At 46.8% G+C, this 15,902-nt stretch overlaps 1 protein-coding gene across 2 annotated transcripts; it reads left to right on the plus strand.

The window, feature by feature from the left end:
- Nucleotides 1-162: 162 nt before the first annotated feature.
- Nucleotides 163-14,089, plus strand: abhd4 (abhydrolase domain containing 4, N-acyl phospholipase B). Of its 2 annotated transcripts, XM_079612820.1 has the most exons (9): nucleotides 201-354; nucleotides 1,443-1,485; nucleotides 1,576-1,664; nucleotides 2,467-2,571; nucleotides 2,658-2,946; nucleotides 3,858-4,042; nucleotides 12,257-12,368; nucleotides 13,215-13,401; nucleotides 13,485-14,009. In XM_079612820.1, exons 3-9 carry the CDS (start codon nucleotides 1,625-1,627, stop codon nucleotides 13,572-13,574), a joined length of 1,008 nt encoding a protein of 335 aa, XP_079468946.1. In that variant the 5' UTR covers nucleotides 201-354; nucleotides 1,443-1,485; nucleotides 1,576-1,624; the 3' UTR covers nucleotides 13,575-14,009. The 2 variants fall into 2 exon arrangements, with proteins under 2 accessions (XP_079468945.1, XP_079468946.1); XM_079612819.1 differs by lacking the exon at nucleotides 1,443-1,485 and having other exon boundaries at nucleotides 163-354; nucleotides 13,485-14,089.
- The last annotated feature ends 1,813 nt before the right edge of the window (nucleotides 14,090-15,902 follow it).

Below are 15,902 nucleotides of genomic sequence, written 5' to 3' on the forward strand. Positions count from 1 at the left end.
ACGAAATATATGTATTTTCCAAACTAAATACTAATAAAATGCTACATGGATCAGAGCTAAGAGTATTCCTTATTTTATAATCTCATTACTACGGTAATGTTTTGAAACATAAAACTTTCCAATATATAAATATGTTCACGAATTTATTTTATTTCTATGATGCGGCTCCTTTAAATGCGCTGACGTCAGTGTTACAAAACACAAACACGGGCCTTTAAAGCGACGGTGTGTGACAGATCCCGGTAGCGAACATACAAATCTGAAGTATAACAGTCTTTCGTCCTGGATTGTTCTTGTATTATGCTTCATAATGTCTCCTGCAAACGCCACAATGCAAGACGAGACTGACACAGAGTGAGTATCGTAATATTTTATTAAATACAATCATATTACACAATGTGAGTCGCTCATGTAACATGAAGTGTCCTTCTATTATGTAACACTGTATGTTTAACATTTCACTATTTTCAGGATCCCTGCCGTGAATGTCTGAAATTAAGTAGAATAAATCATAAATGCTGGTATGAATTGTGTTGGATGATTTCATAAGGTTATGCAAAGTCATGCTGAGTTATTAGCCTACGTCACAGTAGTTATGGCTCAGTTTTTCAACCAGATAACAATATAGAATAATTTACTGCTTAATTTTTTTGTAAGCATATTCATTTTTAAATTTAAGACTTAAAATGTAAATGTTAGTGCCACCTTTTCTTCATATGATGAACAGTGCAGACTATAAATAACAAATATTGAATAATGAAGTGATGCTCCTAACATAATTAATATATTAACTTTTCTGTCTGTAAGACTAAACATTTAAATGTAAATGTTAATGGCACTTTTTATTTATATGATAGACCAATAAAAAAGTAGACCATTCAAAAATATTTCATAATAAAGTGATGCTTATAAAATAATTTACTTCTAAAGTTTTTTCTCTTATTATTGGTATAAGAATATTAATGTGTAAATGAAAGAGGAAAATGTCAATGTTAATGGGACCTTTTATTCATATGATGTACAGTTCAGAGCAGACCATAAATAAAAGTAGTGAATAATAAAGTGATATAATAACTTAACTTTTCTGTCTTATTTGCTCATAGGAGTATTATTTTTAAATGTAAGGCTAAAATTTAAATTTAAACGATAATGGTACCTTTTATTCATATGATGTACAGAACAGAACATAAATAAAAATAATTGTTAATAATGTAATGTTCCTAAAATAATATACTTCTAAAGTTTTCTGTCTTATTATTTTTATTGGACTGGGCTATTAATGTTTAAATGTAAGATCAACATTTTATTCACAGTACAATTCAGAGTAGACCATGAATAAATAAAAATTCATAATAATTTGTATTTAAAAAATATATATTTTGTGTGCTTGCGAATGAATTGTGCCCACAAAGCATTATTAATACTGGGTTTATTGCCAGCAGGTGACAGGCTTGTACTGTGTATAAAGGCAGATGACGTAACGCAGTATGTACACAGGCGGATTGTATGGACAGTCTCATAGACCTTCTCTTGCTCTCGCCCCTTCAGTGACTTTACATGTGTCTGTCTTTCTAGGCCGACCTCTGGGAGCTGGTCCTGGTGGCCCTCTTGGAGACCAACATCCATGTCCTTATTGAAAAGTGCCGAGGCTAAAATCATTGCCTGTAAGATCCTCACTGTTCCCTTTTAATATGTGATCCTGGACCACAAAACCAGTCACATGGGTCAATTTTTTTTTTACATTGAGATCTATACATCATATGACAGCTACAAGCTTTCCATTGATGTATGGTTTGTTAGGATTTGAGAATATTTGAGATACAACTATTTGAAAATCTGTAATCTGAGGGTGCAAAAAAATCTAAATATTAAGAAAATCAACTTTAAAGTTGTCCATTTATGTTCGCGATTGTGCTGCATTCACTCAAAAAAATAATGTTTTATATATTTGCGGTAGAAAATTTGCAACATATCTTCATGGAAAATTATCTTTACTTAATATCCTAATGATTTTTGGCAACAAAACATTTTTTTTTAATTTTGACCCATACAATGTTTGGTTGGCTATTGCCACAAATATACCCGTGCGACTCGTGACTGGTTTTGTGATCCAGGGTCACATGTTTAGAATTTGTATAGGATACATTGGTAACACTTTACAATAAGGTTCATTAGTTAACATTAGTTAATGTAACATGTACTAACAATGAGCAATACAGTATGTATTAATCTTTGCTAATGTTAGTTAATAAAAATACAACTGTTCATTGTTTGTTCATATTAGTTCACAGTGCATTAATGTTAACAAATACAACCTTTGATTTCAATAAGATATTAGTAAATGTTTAAATTCATTTTAACTAAGATTAATAAATGCTGAAGAAGTATTGTTCATTCTAAGTTCATGTTAACAAATGATGTAAAGTGTTACCGATACATTTTTTTAATTCTATTTAATATCTCCAGGCATCCAGAATAACGTTTGGTCCAGATTTGTGACTTTGCCAAATCAAAACAGAATATGGACCCTTAAAGTCACCAATAAGACAGCACTCAAACATACAGACCAAGGTAGAGTTTCTAATCTCCGTCTACAGTTGCTGCAAAAGTATTTAGCACACTTAAGAAAGTCTGACTGTGTCCCGTTCTCTCTGTAGCCGCTCAGACGCCGCTAGTGATGATCCACGGGTTTGGAGGGGGGGTCGGCCTCTGGATCCGTAACTTGGACGCATTGTGTCATTCTCGACCCGTCTACGCCATTGACCTGCTGGGGTTCGGGCGCAGCTCTCGCCCGTCATTCCCATCTGAAGCCTCATTGGCCGAAGAGCAGTTTGTTAATTCAATAGAGCAATGGAGACAATCACTGGGGCTGGAACGCATGATCCTATTGGGCCACAGCCTGGGTGGTTACCTAGCAACATCCTATACCATTCAATATCCAGAAAGGTATCTAAGAAAGCTTATTTATTCAATTACAGCGCAATAATAGTAATAGTTTACAATAAGAGCTGTCAGCTACTCGCTCTAAAAAATACTGGGTTGTTTTAACCCAAATTTGGGTCAAATATGGACAAACCCAACCGTCGGTTAACATTTTTAATAAAAACAAATACATTTAGTTTGTCCATATTTGACCCAAATTAATTTTTTAGAGTGTATTATTTCATTTTAAACCCATATTCTATTTTATGGAACACAAATGTTACTGATCCTTTTTTATAGTTGCTTTAAAATATTTATACATGTTATGCAAAATAACATTTTGCAACTTTTGGCTCTCTGGTCAAATAGTGAGACAAAAAAGACGTTAAACATCTTATATTACTGGAGTTACTTTAAGTCCTTTCCTCACATTGGAAATGAAAGTTAAATTTGAGCACTGCAATATATATATATATATATATACATTAATTACTCACCATCATGTCGTTCCAAACCCATAAGACTTTCGTTCATCTTCAGAACACAAATCTATTTAATGAAATCTGAGAGATTTCTGTCCCTCCATTGACAGCTACACAACTAAATTCAAGCTGTTCATCATATAAAGCGACCGAGTCTCAGAAAATTTGTACTAAACCTCTCAATTCATATGGATTATTTTTACAATCTCTTTATGAACTTTTTGAAGCGTCATAGTGGTAGTTGTGTAGCCGTCAATGGAGGGACAAAAAGCTCTCAGATTTCATCAAAAACATCTTCATTTGTGTTCTGTAGATGAACAAAAGTCTTACAGGTTTGGAACGACATGAGTGTGAGTAATTAATGACAGAATTACAGAATTGTCAGTTGTGGGTGAAGGAAACCTTTAACATATTGAACTACACGACCCTGAGACCAGTGTTTTTGTCCACTAGAGTCAGTCACCTCATCCTGGTGGACGCGTGGGGTTTCCCTGAGAGACCCCAGCCTCAGGCACAGGAGTCAGGAGGTCAAGGGTCAGAGCTGAAGCGGGTATCGCCACCTCGCTGGGTGAAAGCTCTTGCTTCAGTGTTCAGTCTCTTCAACCCACTGGCCGTCATCAGAGCGGCTGGACCGTGGGGTGAGTGTGAGAACCATGACTGTGGCTCTGCTGCAAAGCCTAGGAACCTGCAGTGATGTCTCTAGTTCCTACAGAGGCAGCAAATGAAATTAACATCACGGGCCCTATTTTAACGATCTGAAACGCAAGTATCAAACGCGAAACGCATGTAACTTTGTGGCGGATCTCGGGATTTAGACGCAAATCTAAAATGTGTTGGTCTGAAGTCGCTACATTACTCATAGGTGTGGTTTGGGCGTAACGTGAAATAAACCAATCAGAGCGTCCTCTCACATTCCCTTTAAGAGCCGGCGCGCTTGTTCCATGGCGGATTGCTATTATAAGTTACGGCGGATTTGCCAGCGCACGCAACTTACATGATGGTAAAGGTGATTTCACAGTCTTCAGAATTTAGTTTCTTGGTTCTTGACGGACAACCCACTTTGTTAGGTGTCCTTGTATACCGATGTGTCTCGCCACTATTGATAAAACAGGTTCCCTTTCGTCCAGGGAACTCCGACGTACGTCGGGTTCCCCTGACGAATTGGGATCACGCTAGGGAGCCTATTACCTTCGAGAACTAAACAAAAAGCCAATGAACATTGGCATGCAACATTTGCATTCCGCGGACCCGCCCGTCAGCGCGGGTATAAAAGCCGGAAGTAAACATTGCATCATCGCCTTTCGCTTCGGAGCCTCAGTATTGCTGACTTCAAGTTAAGCCTTCTGGAGAACAAAACAAGCGTTTACCTGGAGAGCAGAATCGCTGGTGTGACGGCGCGGTGCAGCGATCTTCGCCCTCGGCAGCAAAGGGTTGCAGTTTTCCCCCGATTGTCTGCTGCGGTGGTCCCTCGGCGCTTCGGCGTTTTCTCTCTCTCTCTCTCTCTCTCTTGTTTTTCTCTCTCTCTTTTTCTATCTAAAAGAGCTGGCGGGTGTTTCGCGTCCTTTTCAGGATGTCGACTCACCCGTGCGTTTCTGGATGTGGTAGACTTCTCCCTCCGGATGATGGCCATCAACACTGTCTCGCATGTTTGGGCTTAAGGCATGCTGAGGCAGCGTTGTTGGATGAGTCATGCTCTCTCTGTGGGAACATGACCATCGCGACGCTCCGCTTTAGACTAAGATCCCTGAAATATGGGGGAGTCCCTTCGGAGAATGCTCGATCTAGTTCGTCTGTCGGTTCAGTTCGGCAGGCGGCTACTTCGGTCATTCCCGTTGGTGAGCGTATGAGGGTTACAGTGCGGAATGTCTCGTGTGGTGAAACATCCTCGCGAGCTTCCCACTCCTCTAGCAGCTCGCTGCCAGTGGCGCTTCCGGGGGAACCTGCGGGGCCGTCCCGCACGGTTCCGGTTGTTTCCTTTGGAGCGCCCCCGGAGGACCAGATGTCTATCGCGGCATCGGAGGAGGTGCAATCATCTTCGGGTGAGGAGTCAGCGGCTCCACCCCCTTCGGGTGCGGTGGCTGCGGCTGACGCTGATCCCGAGGTGGTTGCTATGCTCGAAAGGGCGGCCGCGAATGTGGGACTCGAGTGGAACCCTCCGCCCGGGCCCTCGCATTCGCGGCTTGATGATTGGCCTGCTGCGGTACGTGCGGATGCCCCGCGTACCGCTCCAGTGCCCTTCTTCCCTGAAGTGCATGAGGAGTTGAGGAAGTCCTGGTCGGCGCCTCTGGCGTACCGGCGGGGGCCTCCTCGCCCCTCCCTCTTCACCACCCTTGACGGCGGGGCGGCGCACGGGTACGAGGGAATCCCCACGGTGGAGCGGTCTATCGCGATGCAGCTGTGTCCGAAGACCGCTTCCACCTGGCGGGGTGCCCCTTCACTCCCCTCCCGCGCCTGTAGGTTCTCCTCGGGTCTAACCGGGGAGGCCTATAAGGCGTGTGGAGACGCCGCCTCCGCCCTGCATGCCATGGCTCTGCTTCAGGTCCACCAGGCCAAAGCACTCCATGACCTGCAGGGGGGTGGTCCCGACCCAGCCTTGCTGCAGGAGCTGCGTGCGCCGACCAACTTCGCTCTACGGGCGACGAAGGTTACCGCACGTTCGCTGGGTCGAGCGATGTCCACGCTTGTGGTCCAGGAGCGCCACCTGTGGCTTACCCTGGCGGATATGCGGGAAGCCGAGAGGAACAAACTTCTCGACTTCCCCGTATCCCCAGGGGGCCTCTTCGGCGAGGCGGTGGATAACTTGGCCCAAGAGTTTTCTGCCGCCCAGAAGCAGTCGGAAGCTATGCGGCATGTCCTGCACAGGAGGAAAGCCGCTGCTGGCCCAACTCCTGTTGCTGCACAGCCTCCGGCCGCTCGTCGCCGAGGTCGTCCTCCTGCGGCCGCTCCCCCTCCAGGCCAGCAGCCTCAGCCTGGGGGACGGAGGTCGGGCCGTAAGAGGGCGACCCAGCCCGCTCCGACGCCACCTGCCCCTCCCAGGAAGAAGAGAGGTGGACGTCGTTCCTGAAGCGGGCGACCTGGGACTGGATGCTGCTGCTCTTCGGGAGGCGGTCCCTATTCGCCTCCTTCCCCCGGGGGAGGGCCGGGTGGAGAATCCTTTGTTTGTTTTTGTTCCGCCACTGACACAGTCAGTGGTACCCACTTCCTCAATAAAAGAGCAGTTTCCGTATCCTTTTCCAGGTCACCCACGGCCGAGACTGTCGGGCACGCAGTCTCCCCCGTGCGAGAGGGTCGCAGCGGCGGCGCGTGTCGTCTCAGTGCGACACGGCCCCCGCTCCCCTCTCCCCAGCCTGCAGGTAGCGGCCTCGCGGATCCCTCCGCGTCGCCCCGGCCCACGGCTGGCCACGGAGGCGCAGAGACGGGGTTGCGAGGAGTCAGGGCCTCGTTCCTCGTCTCTCCCCCTCCCCTCGCCACGGGGCGGCCCGCAGCAGAGGGTACACGAAGAACCCTCTCTGCCGTCTGCCCCCCGGTGTGGACAGGTAGGTGTCAGTACCTGCGCCCAGACCCCGCTCGCGGTCGCCACGTCGTCGCTGGAGCCGGGTCCCTGTCCCCCGCCCTGCTGCCCCTCCGCGGGTACGCCGGTGGTTCGGGTGGGTCTACTCGCTCGGTTCCTGGAGGCCTGGCTAGCGCTTCCAGCTCCGTCCCGGTGGATCCTCCGCACCATTCGGCTCGGCTACGCAATTCAGTTTGCCCGCCGGCCTCCCAGGTACAGGGGCATTCTCTTCACCCGTGTGCGGTCAGAGGATGCCCCTGTCCTGCGGAAAGAGATCGATGTCCTGCTGGCGAAGGACGCGATCGAGCCGGTCCCTCCTGCCGAGATGAGGTCCGGGTTTTACAGCCCCTACTTCATTGTACCCAAGAAAAGCGGTGGGTTACGACCGATCCTGGACCTGCGTTCCTTGAATCGGGCCCTGCACAAACTCCCCTTCAAGATGCTCACGCAGAAGCGCATTTTCGAATGCATCCGTCCCCGGGATTGGTTTGCAGCAATCGACCTGAAGGACGCTTACTTTCACGTCTCGATACTTCCTCGACACAGACCGTTCCTGCGGTTTGCGTTCGAGGGTCGAGCGTATCAGTACAGAGTCCTACCCTTCGGGCTGGCCCTGTCCCCCCGTGTCTTCACGAAAGTCGCGGAGGCGGCCATTGCTCCCATGAGAGAGCAAGGCGTTCGCATCCTCAATTACCTCGACGACTGGCTCATTATAGCTCACTCTCGGGATGTTCTGTGCGAACACAGGGACATGGTGCTCCGGCATCTCAGTCAGTTGGGTCTTCAGGTCAACTGGGACAAGAGCAAACTCTGCCCCACGCAGAGGATCTCTTATCTCGGTATGGAGCTGGACTCGGTCGCCCAGACTGCGCGCCTCACAGAGGAGCGCGTCCAGTCAGTGCTCACCTGCCTCAGGTCTTTTCGAGGCAGGACAGCGGTTCCACTGAAACAATTTCAGAGGCTCCTGGGGCATATGGCGGCCGCAGCGGCGATTACACCGCTCGGCCTGTTACATATGAGACCGCTACAGCGCTGGCTTCACGATCGAGTCCCCAGGTGGGCGTGGCAGAGTGGCACGTTCCGGGTCCAAGTGACCCCGCACTGCCGCCAAACCTTCTCCCCGTGGTCGGACCCTGCGTTCCTTCGGGCTGGAGTGCCCCTGATCCAGGTTTCCAGGCATGCTGTGGTTTTCACAGATGCCTCGGCCACGGGGTGGGGGGCCACGTACAAAGGGCATGCAGTCTCGGGTCTGTGGACGGGGCCCCAGCTGCATTGGCACATCAACTGCCTGGAGTTGCAAGCAGTACGTCTGGCTTTGTGTCGCCTCGTAGGGGTTCTCAGACACAAGCACGTACTGGTCCGTACGGACAACACTGCGACCGTTGCGTACATCAACCGTCAAGGTGGTCTACGCTCCCGTCGTATGTCGCGACTCGCCTCCCACCTCCTCCTATGGAGTCAGAAGCATCTGAGGTCGCTTCATGCCGCTTACGTGCCGGGGGCTCTCAACCGTGTGGCCGACGAGCTTTCACGGTTCACCCCCCTGCCCGGAGAATGGCGACTCCATCCCCAGGTGGTCCAGCTGATTTGGAGTGTCTTCGGAGCGGCACAGGTCGACCTGTTCGCCTCTCCGGACACGACCCATTGCCAGTGGTTTTACTCCCTGTCCGAGGGGACCCTCGGCACGGACGCCCTGGCTCACAGCTGGCCCCGGGGCCTACGCAAATATGCGTTCCCCCCAGTGAGCCTTCTTGCGCAGACTCTGTGCAAGGTCAGGGAGGAAGAGCAGCAGGTCTTGCTAGTGGCGCCGTACTGGCCCACCAGGACTTGGTTCCCAGAACTCATGCTCCTCTCGACAGCCCCTCCTTGGCCGATTCCTCTGAGGAAGGATCTACTTTCTCAGAGACGGGGCACTCTACGGCACCCGCGTCCAGACCTCTGGAAACTCCATGTCTGGTCCCTGGACGGGACGCGGAGGTTCTGAGTGGACTGCCACAGGCAGTGGTAGACACTATCGCTTCCGCTAAAGCCCCCTCTACGAGGCGCCTCTATGCGTTGAAGTGGAACCTGTTCGTCGCTTGGTGCTCCTCCCGTCAGGAGGACCCCCGAACTTGCCCGATCGGCGTTGTGCTTTCTTTCCTGCAAGATGGGTTGGAGCGTAGGCTGTCCCCTTCAACCCTCAAAGTGTATGTCGCTGCCATTGCGGCGCATCACGATGCAGTTGACGGTAAGTCGGTGGGAAAGCACGACCTGGTCATCAGATTCCTGAAGGGTGCTAGGAGGTTAAACCCTCCTCGCCCTGTACACTCTGTACCCCCTTGGGACTTGACTCTGGTACTGAGAGCTCTCCAGAGTCCTCCCTTTGAGCCTTTGCTGACAGTAGAGCTTGATATCCTGTCTATTAAGACAGCGCTCCTGTTAGCATTGGCTTCTCTTAAGAGGGTCGGGGATCTGCAAGCATTTTCGGTCGACGAATCGTGCCTAGAGTTCGGGCCGGGCCTGTCCCACGTAACACTGAGACCCCGCCCCGGATATGTGCCCAAGGTTCCTACCACTCCGTTTAGAGATCAGGTAGTGAACCTGCAAGCGCTGCCCCAGGAGGAGGCAGACCCAGCCCTAGCTTTTCTCTGTCCCGTCCGCTCCTTGCGGTGTTACGTTGACAGAACGCAAAGCTTCAGGACCTCAGACCAGCTCCTTGTCTGTTACGGAGGCCGGCAGAAGGGGAAGGCCGTCTCCAAGCAGAGGTTAGCCCACTGGATAGTGGATGCCATCACCCGAGCCTATGAGGCTCAGGGTGAGCCTTGTCCCCCCACGTTGCGCGCTCACTCAACTAGAGGTGTTGCCGCTTCCTGGGCGTTGGCTCAAGGCGCCTCGCTGACAGACATTTGTAGAGCTGGGGGCTGGGCGACACCTAACACGTTTGCTAGGTTCTATAACCTCCGTGTGGAACCGGTTTCCTCCCGGGTTCTGGCTTCGTCCAGTGGGTCGAGGGAATAGGTTGTGTCGGCTTGCTGCGCCACTCTGTAATCAGATAAGTGCGTCTCTTCCGCTCCGCTGGCCCCTAAGTGGTAACCTCGTTGAGCTCCTCCATCACCCCCCCGGCGCCCGGCGTAGCGGACCGCCCGGCGCCAGGTTTGCTCCTCTAGCTAGAGTCGTAGCAGACTGGGTGTTCAGTGGTCTTGTGTACCGGTTTTTGCCACGTGCAGTCCAGCCGTGTCTTCCCCGACGGACTCGCGCCGTCGTCCTTGTTGTATGCGCTCCCAATTCCAATGGTTGGGACCATCTCAGGGACTCCATATGTTCACTATGTGAATTCATATGAGTATTCCAGGCCAGATCAGGCATCCTGGTTTTCCGTAGTGTGCCTCCCCCCCCCCGGGGGTTGAGGCACGCTTCCCAGTGTTATCCAATGTCCTCTGTGTGGGTCTTGCGGAACAGCAGTGGATTCCTAGCAGCTCCCGAAATTTATTGAAAAAACTGCTGTAGGGCGGCTTAGCTGGGCACTGGAAGGGGCCAGCACCATGGCGTTTTATTAGGGATCCCAATTCGTCAGGGGAACCCGACGTACGTCGGAGTTCCCTGGACGAAAGGGAACGTCTCGGTTACGTATGTAACCCTCGTTCCCTGAGTACAGGGAACGGAGACGTACGTCCCTTTGCCATGTGGCTGCACCTTCGCAGGGGCCGTTACTTCGGCTCCTCAGCGAAAAGCGATGATGCAATGTTTACTTCCGGCTTTTATACCCGCGCTGACGGGCGGGTCCGCGGAATGCAAATGTTGCATGCCAATGTTCATTGGCTTTTTGTTTAGTTCTCGAAGGTAATAGGCTCCCTAGCGTGATCCCAATTCGTCAGGGGAACCCGACGTACGTCTCCGTTCCCTGTACTCAGGGAACGAGGGTTACATACGTAACCGAGACGTTTGATCCGTCATTGCTACAATTAGCCTAAATAATTTATGCCTATTTTTTTCACATCTTCATGGACACCACAATGATTTCCCTCGTGTGGTAATATTTTTCCTTGTAATTATGTATGGTTTGCACAAATATGAACTGCTGCGTCTGTGTAGAAGAGAGAAGCAAAGTGTGTGTGTGTTGTGCACACGCTACATTATGGCCAAGTATGCGGCCTTAAAATAGCATCTGAATAACGCAACACTGACTTTAGACTAGGTTTTTCCTGGTCAGTGGCGGAATAGTTTTCTCAAACTGCAAAATAGCGCCAGGGAACGTTTGTGTGCGGAACACGCTCCTCTTTTCGCTGAATTAACCGATGTGCGTCTGTGGAGGGAAAAGTCCGCTGTGCATCGGTGAAAAATAGGAATGATAAGCCCCATTCACACAGCACTTTGAACCCGGCAAATTGCCGGCAAATTGCCGGAACGCCTTCTGTGTGAACGCAAACACGACCCGGGTTTAATGCCGGGATCGATGCCGGGTTGGGGACCTAGTAACATTGCCGTGTTCAGACCCGGAACGCGCGCTGTGTGAACAAAAGCCAGGACAAATGCCGTAAGGGGTGTGTCGTAGTGATGATGCACGAGCCTTCGCAATGTGGTAGTTATCGTGCGACTCTGTTACTCTGTTAGAAGAAAGTTTGTGTTCGTCATCGATACAAGAAAGAACGAAAAGATGTCTGCAAACTGGACTGAAGCAGAGACCCGAGAGCTCCTTGCAATCCGCGCCGAAGCTGAGATCGTTCGTTCGCCACCTTATACGTCACATCATAACGTCACGCGTCTATCCGGGACATAGCCTACCCGGGTTGTGTGTGAACGCGCTCTCTGATTCCGGCAAATCACTGGCAGTGTGAATGAACCATTTTCAAACGAACCCGGGTCAAATCCCGGGTCACTTTATCCGTGTATTTTCCGGAATCTCTGTGTGAAAGGGGCTATACATGCGTCGGTGTACAAAGTCAATTGCGCTGGGTGCCAGATAGGGCCCCACATGTAACTGATACGTCTCAGTATTAAATAACTTATATTTATAATCAATGTTTCTCTTGCTTCTTCTGCATTCTTGTGGTTTTTTTTCACTGTGCTGATCACAATGCATCACGAGATTAACATATTTGTGTTTCAAATATGTGATTACGCCTAAAACTTTGATCGTAACTTGGTATCTTGTGCTGCCTTGCTTAAAATGCTGTCTAGGTAGGCCGCATACTAGGCTTTTGACAAAAGCCAAGTTGGTTTAATTCAAGTTGATGTTTATCTGTTAGTCAAGAAAACACTAAAGCACTTCATTTCCACTTAGAAAAAAAATCAACATTTGCTCACATGACGTGTTCATCTGCAGGTCCAGGGCTGGTGAACAGATTCCGTCCTGACTTCAAGAGGAAGTTTGAGGGTCTGTTTGATGACGACACCATGACACAATATATTTACCACTGTAACGCCCAGAGCCCGAGGTACAGTGCTCGAAGCGCTTGACCAATCACAACACACTGTTCCAGCTGACCAATCAGAGCACATTGTGCTTTTCAGAAGGAGGAGCTTCATAGAGACAAGAACTAAACAGAGTATTACTAATGGCGCTTTTCCATTACCAGTACCAGCTCAGCTCAACTCAACTCGACTCGACTCGGCTCGGTCTTGGCTCGCTTTTCGCTCCGTTTTCCATTGCAGATAGTACCTCCACAATAGTACCTGGTCGTCATAGCGACACGACACACACCCGCTACCCACACACACAGGACAATGGAGGAAATCAAGTGTATGCTGTTTTACATAATATTAGTAATGGGTATATCACGCAATCTCTGGCCAAACTATTTAAAAATGTCGGGGTTATTCAGGATACTCCGTCTGGCGCGTGCAATGATGACGCAGTGAATAGTGACGATTCTCTTTGACCAATCAGCAGTCTGCCGTGTGTCACGTCACATTTTAGTATCGCCTCAGCTCGCTCAGCACCTCGCCGAAGGTGATACGAAAAAAAGTATCTGGAAGCAGGTACCGGTACAACTTTTACACAGTGGAAAACCAAACAAAGGCGAGCCGAGGCTAGCTGGTACTGTGTAGTGGAAAAGCACCATAACAGACTGGGAAGAGAGACACTGCAACAATGTCAAAATATGTGACAAATAATGTGTTTTTTAAACATTAAAGCTTGAAAAATAATGTGGTAGACCCCAGAAATAAAATCAAGAATTTATAAAAGTGTATATCATGGCCTCTTTAACATTGACTTTCTAGAGATGCATTTCTTTACAGATGTAGAAGCAATAGTGTATTTTATTCTCTTTTTCTCTCAGTGGTGAGGTGGGTTTCAAAGCCATGTCTGAGTCTCTCGGCTGGGCCAAAAGGCCTATGGTTCAGCGTGTGAACCTGCTGCCACCGTCGACACCGGTCAGCATGCTGTACGGATCGCTCTCATGGGTGGACAGCTCTACTGGGAACACGGTCACTCAGATCAGAGGCAAAAGCCTCACCAGTGTCACGGTGAGTAAGACATGACAGCGTTTGCACGTTTTCAATTCATGGAAAAACACAAATGTGTAAATGTTGTTGGCTTTTCTCTGCAGATGATTGAAGATGCTTCCCATCACGTCTACGCCGATCAGCCGGACGAGTTCAACCGAGTGGTTGAGAATATCTGTAATACGGTAGACTGAATATGATCAGACGTTGATTCGTGTGTTGGCATTTCTATCTTTGAAAGAGGTCTGTCCTGTGTTTGTGGGATGATCAGATTGATAGAAACATTTAAAGGCAAAGCTGTTCTCAGACCTTGTCACTTCATAATCAAATTGTATTGTTTGTGGCCTTTAATGTGGAAAAGCTCAATGACTGTACTGCAGAATTTAATGGAAGCTGGTTGTATTTGTATTTTCTAACCTATATTTTATTCAGATTTCTTTTTTTAGCATGCACTGAGAAAGTCATGCTACCTGTTAAACCTGTGCCATGAATGCATTGACAATGTTTGGACGGTCATATTGACTAAGAGATGTTTAATAATTATTTCATTCTGCATTATAAACGGTTGTCTGTATTTTATAACGTGCATATCTCAATACAAGGCTGTACCTTTAATACAGTGTGTCTGCATTTGTTTCTCTTTATTTATTTTTAAACGTGTTTCTGGAAGCAGTTCTCATTCCTCTTGTGATTACAGTTAAGTAACACTAAGAGGTGCTAGATGCAAAGTTTTGCTTTTTCAGTTTGTGAAATGTTTGAGCAGTTTGTGAAATACTCAGACCAGCCCGTCTGGCACCAACAACCATGCCGTGTTCAAAGTCCCTTAAAACACCTTTCTTCCCCATTCTGATGCTCAGTTTGAACTCCAGCAGATCATCTTGATCATGGCTGCATCCAAAATTGCATACTCAAGTACTTATTTTGAATAAGTAATTACTTTTTTATGAATGCTAAAAAGTACGGGTAACACTTTATATTATGACCCGCAAACAACTTCGTAAGTAAACCGAAATTACGGTGTACGTTTCTGTAATTATAGTGTACTTCCGTGTAGGTATAAGGGAACAATATGTTACGTTTTGGGTAATAAATGGGTACAACCAGATATACAAGCAAATTATTTATAATGTAATTATTTTGAAACAGGTACCTATTCTGTTAATATATTCCAGGCAAAAATTGTAGGTCTGTTGTATATAAAAGATTTTATCACATTTCTGGCAAAATATGTTCTTGTGCAATGTAGTTACAGGGTAATTTTGACATCTGTGGGTCGTAAATTAAACTTATATATGGCTATATTTAAATTTATTGGCTTTTCTTACTAAACTACTTAACGTTAAGCCAAAAAAAAAAGTTTCTGCTATGATTTTAATTTAGAACGTACCATGTAGTACTTATAAAGTAGTATTTGTTTCCCGTGGTAAGTTATAAGTTATATATATATATAAGTTTAATTTACAACCCACAGATGTCAAAATTACCCTGTAACTACATTGCACAAGAACATATTTTGCCAGAAATGTGATAAAAAACTTGTATATACAACAGACGTACAATTTTTGCCTGGAATATATTAACAGAATAGGTACCTGTTAGTTTTAAAATAATTACATTATAAACAATTTGCTTGTGTATCTGCTTGTTACCCCTTTATTACCAAAACTTAACATATTGTTCACTTATACCTACACAGAAGTACACTATAATTACAGAAACGTACATCGTAATTTCGGTTTACTTACGAAGTTCTTTGCAGGTTGTATATCTGCTTGTTACCCCTTTATTACCCAAAACTTAACATATTGTTCCCTTATACCTATACGGAAGTACACTATAATTAAAGAAACGTACACCGTAATTTCGGTTTACTTACGCAGTTGTTTGCGGGTCGTAATATAAAGTGTATAAACCAAAAACAAAAAACAAAAAACTAACCGGAAGTAGTTGGTCATCTGGGTAGTCTTGCCTACTCTTTTATGAGTACTGTGAATTTGGACATGCTTCTTTTGTCACATACGGTGTTTGCAGAGAATAAATATATATATTCAATATATAATAAACAATTGTATTATGAAGCTGTGAGAAATAATAATATTACAAAGGTCAGATGCGTCTGAGAAAGTCTTGTGGCCCACTGACCAGTGATTGTAAAGTCAGGGGATTGCCATCAAACAGATAACTGTAAAAGACCAAAGAATAGATCAAACCATTATTAAAGAAGTGTGAAAGAAATGTCTTTTGGAGGCATATTGACATTGGGAAAGGGTAGATTGTCCTTGGAAAATGTTAAATTAAAGATTATTTGAGCATCTTGCCTCTGGGAAAGGGTTTATTATCTACTGGCAGAATTGCAGTATTTAAGAGAAAGACGAGAGGAGTAAGATTTAGAGTATTTTTGGGAAACAGGTGGGGTGAACCGTAAAAAATAAAATAAAGTTGCATGGTCATTGCCAAAAAGCAGATAAGAAATACAGCTGCGAGCAGCAATTATCGGGGTTCAATCGCTTTAAGGCCTTTAA

Source organism: Phoxinus phoxinus, assembly GCF_949152265.1.
Source record: "Phoxinus phoxinus genome assembly, chromosome: 5".
Classification (NCBI taxonomy): domain Eukaryota; kingdom Metazoa; phylum Chordata; class Actinopteri; order Cypriniformes; family Leuciscidae; genus Phoxinus; species Phoxinus phoxinus.

Bases quoted from the DNA above. Each gene is read 5' to 3' on its own strand.
- abhd4 (XM_079612819.1), top strand. From the start codon at position 311: ATGTCTCCTGCAAACGCCACAATGCAAGACGAGACTGACACAGA. The intron at 2,572-2,657 runs GTAGAGTTTCTA...TTCTCTCTGTAG, and splicing joins ACTCAAACATACAGACCAAG to CCGCTCAGACGCCGCTAGTG. The intron at 4,043-12,256 runs GTGAGTGTGAGA...GTTCATCTGCAG, and splicing joins CAGAGCGGCTGGACCGTGGG to GTCCAGGGCTGGTGAACAGA.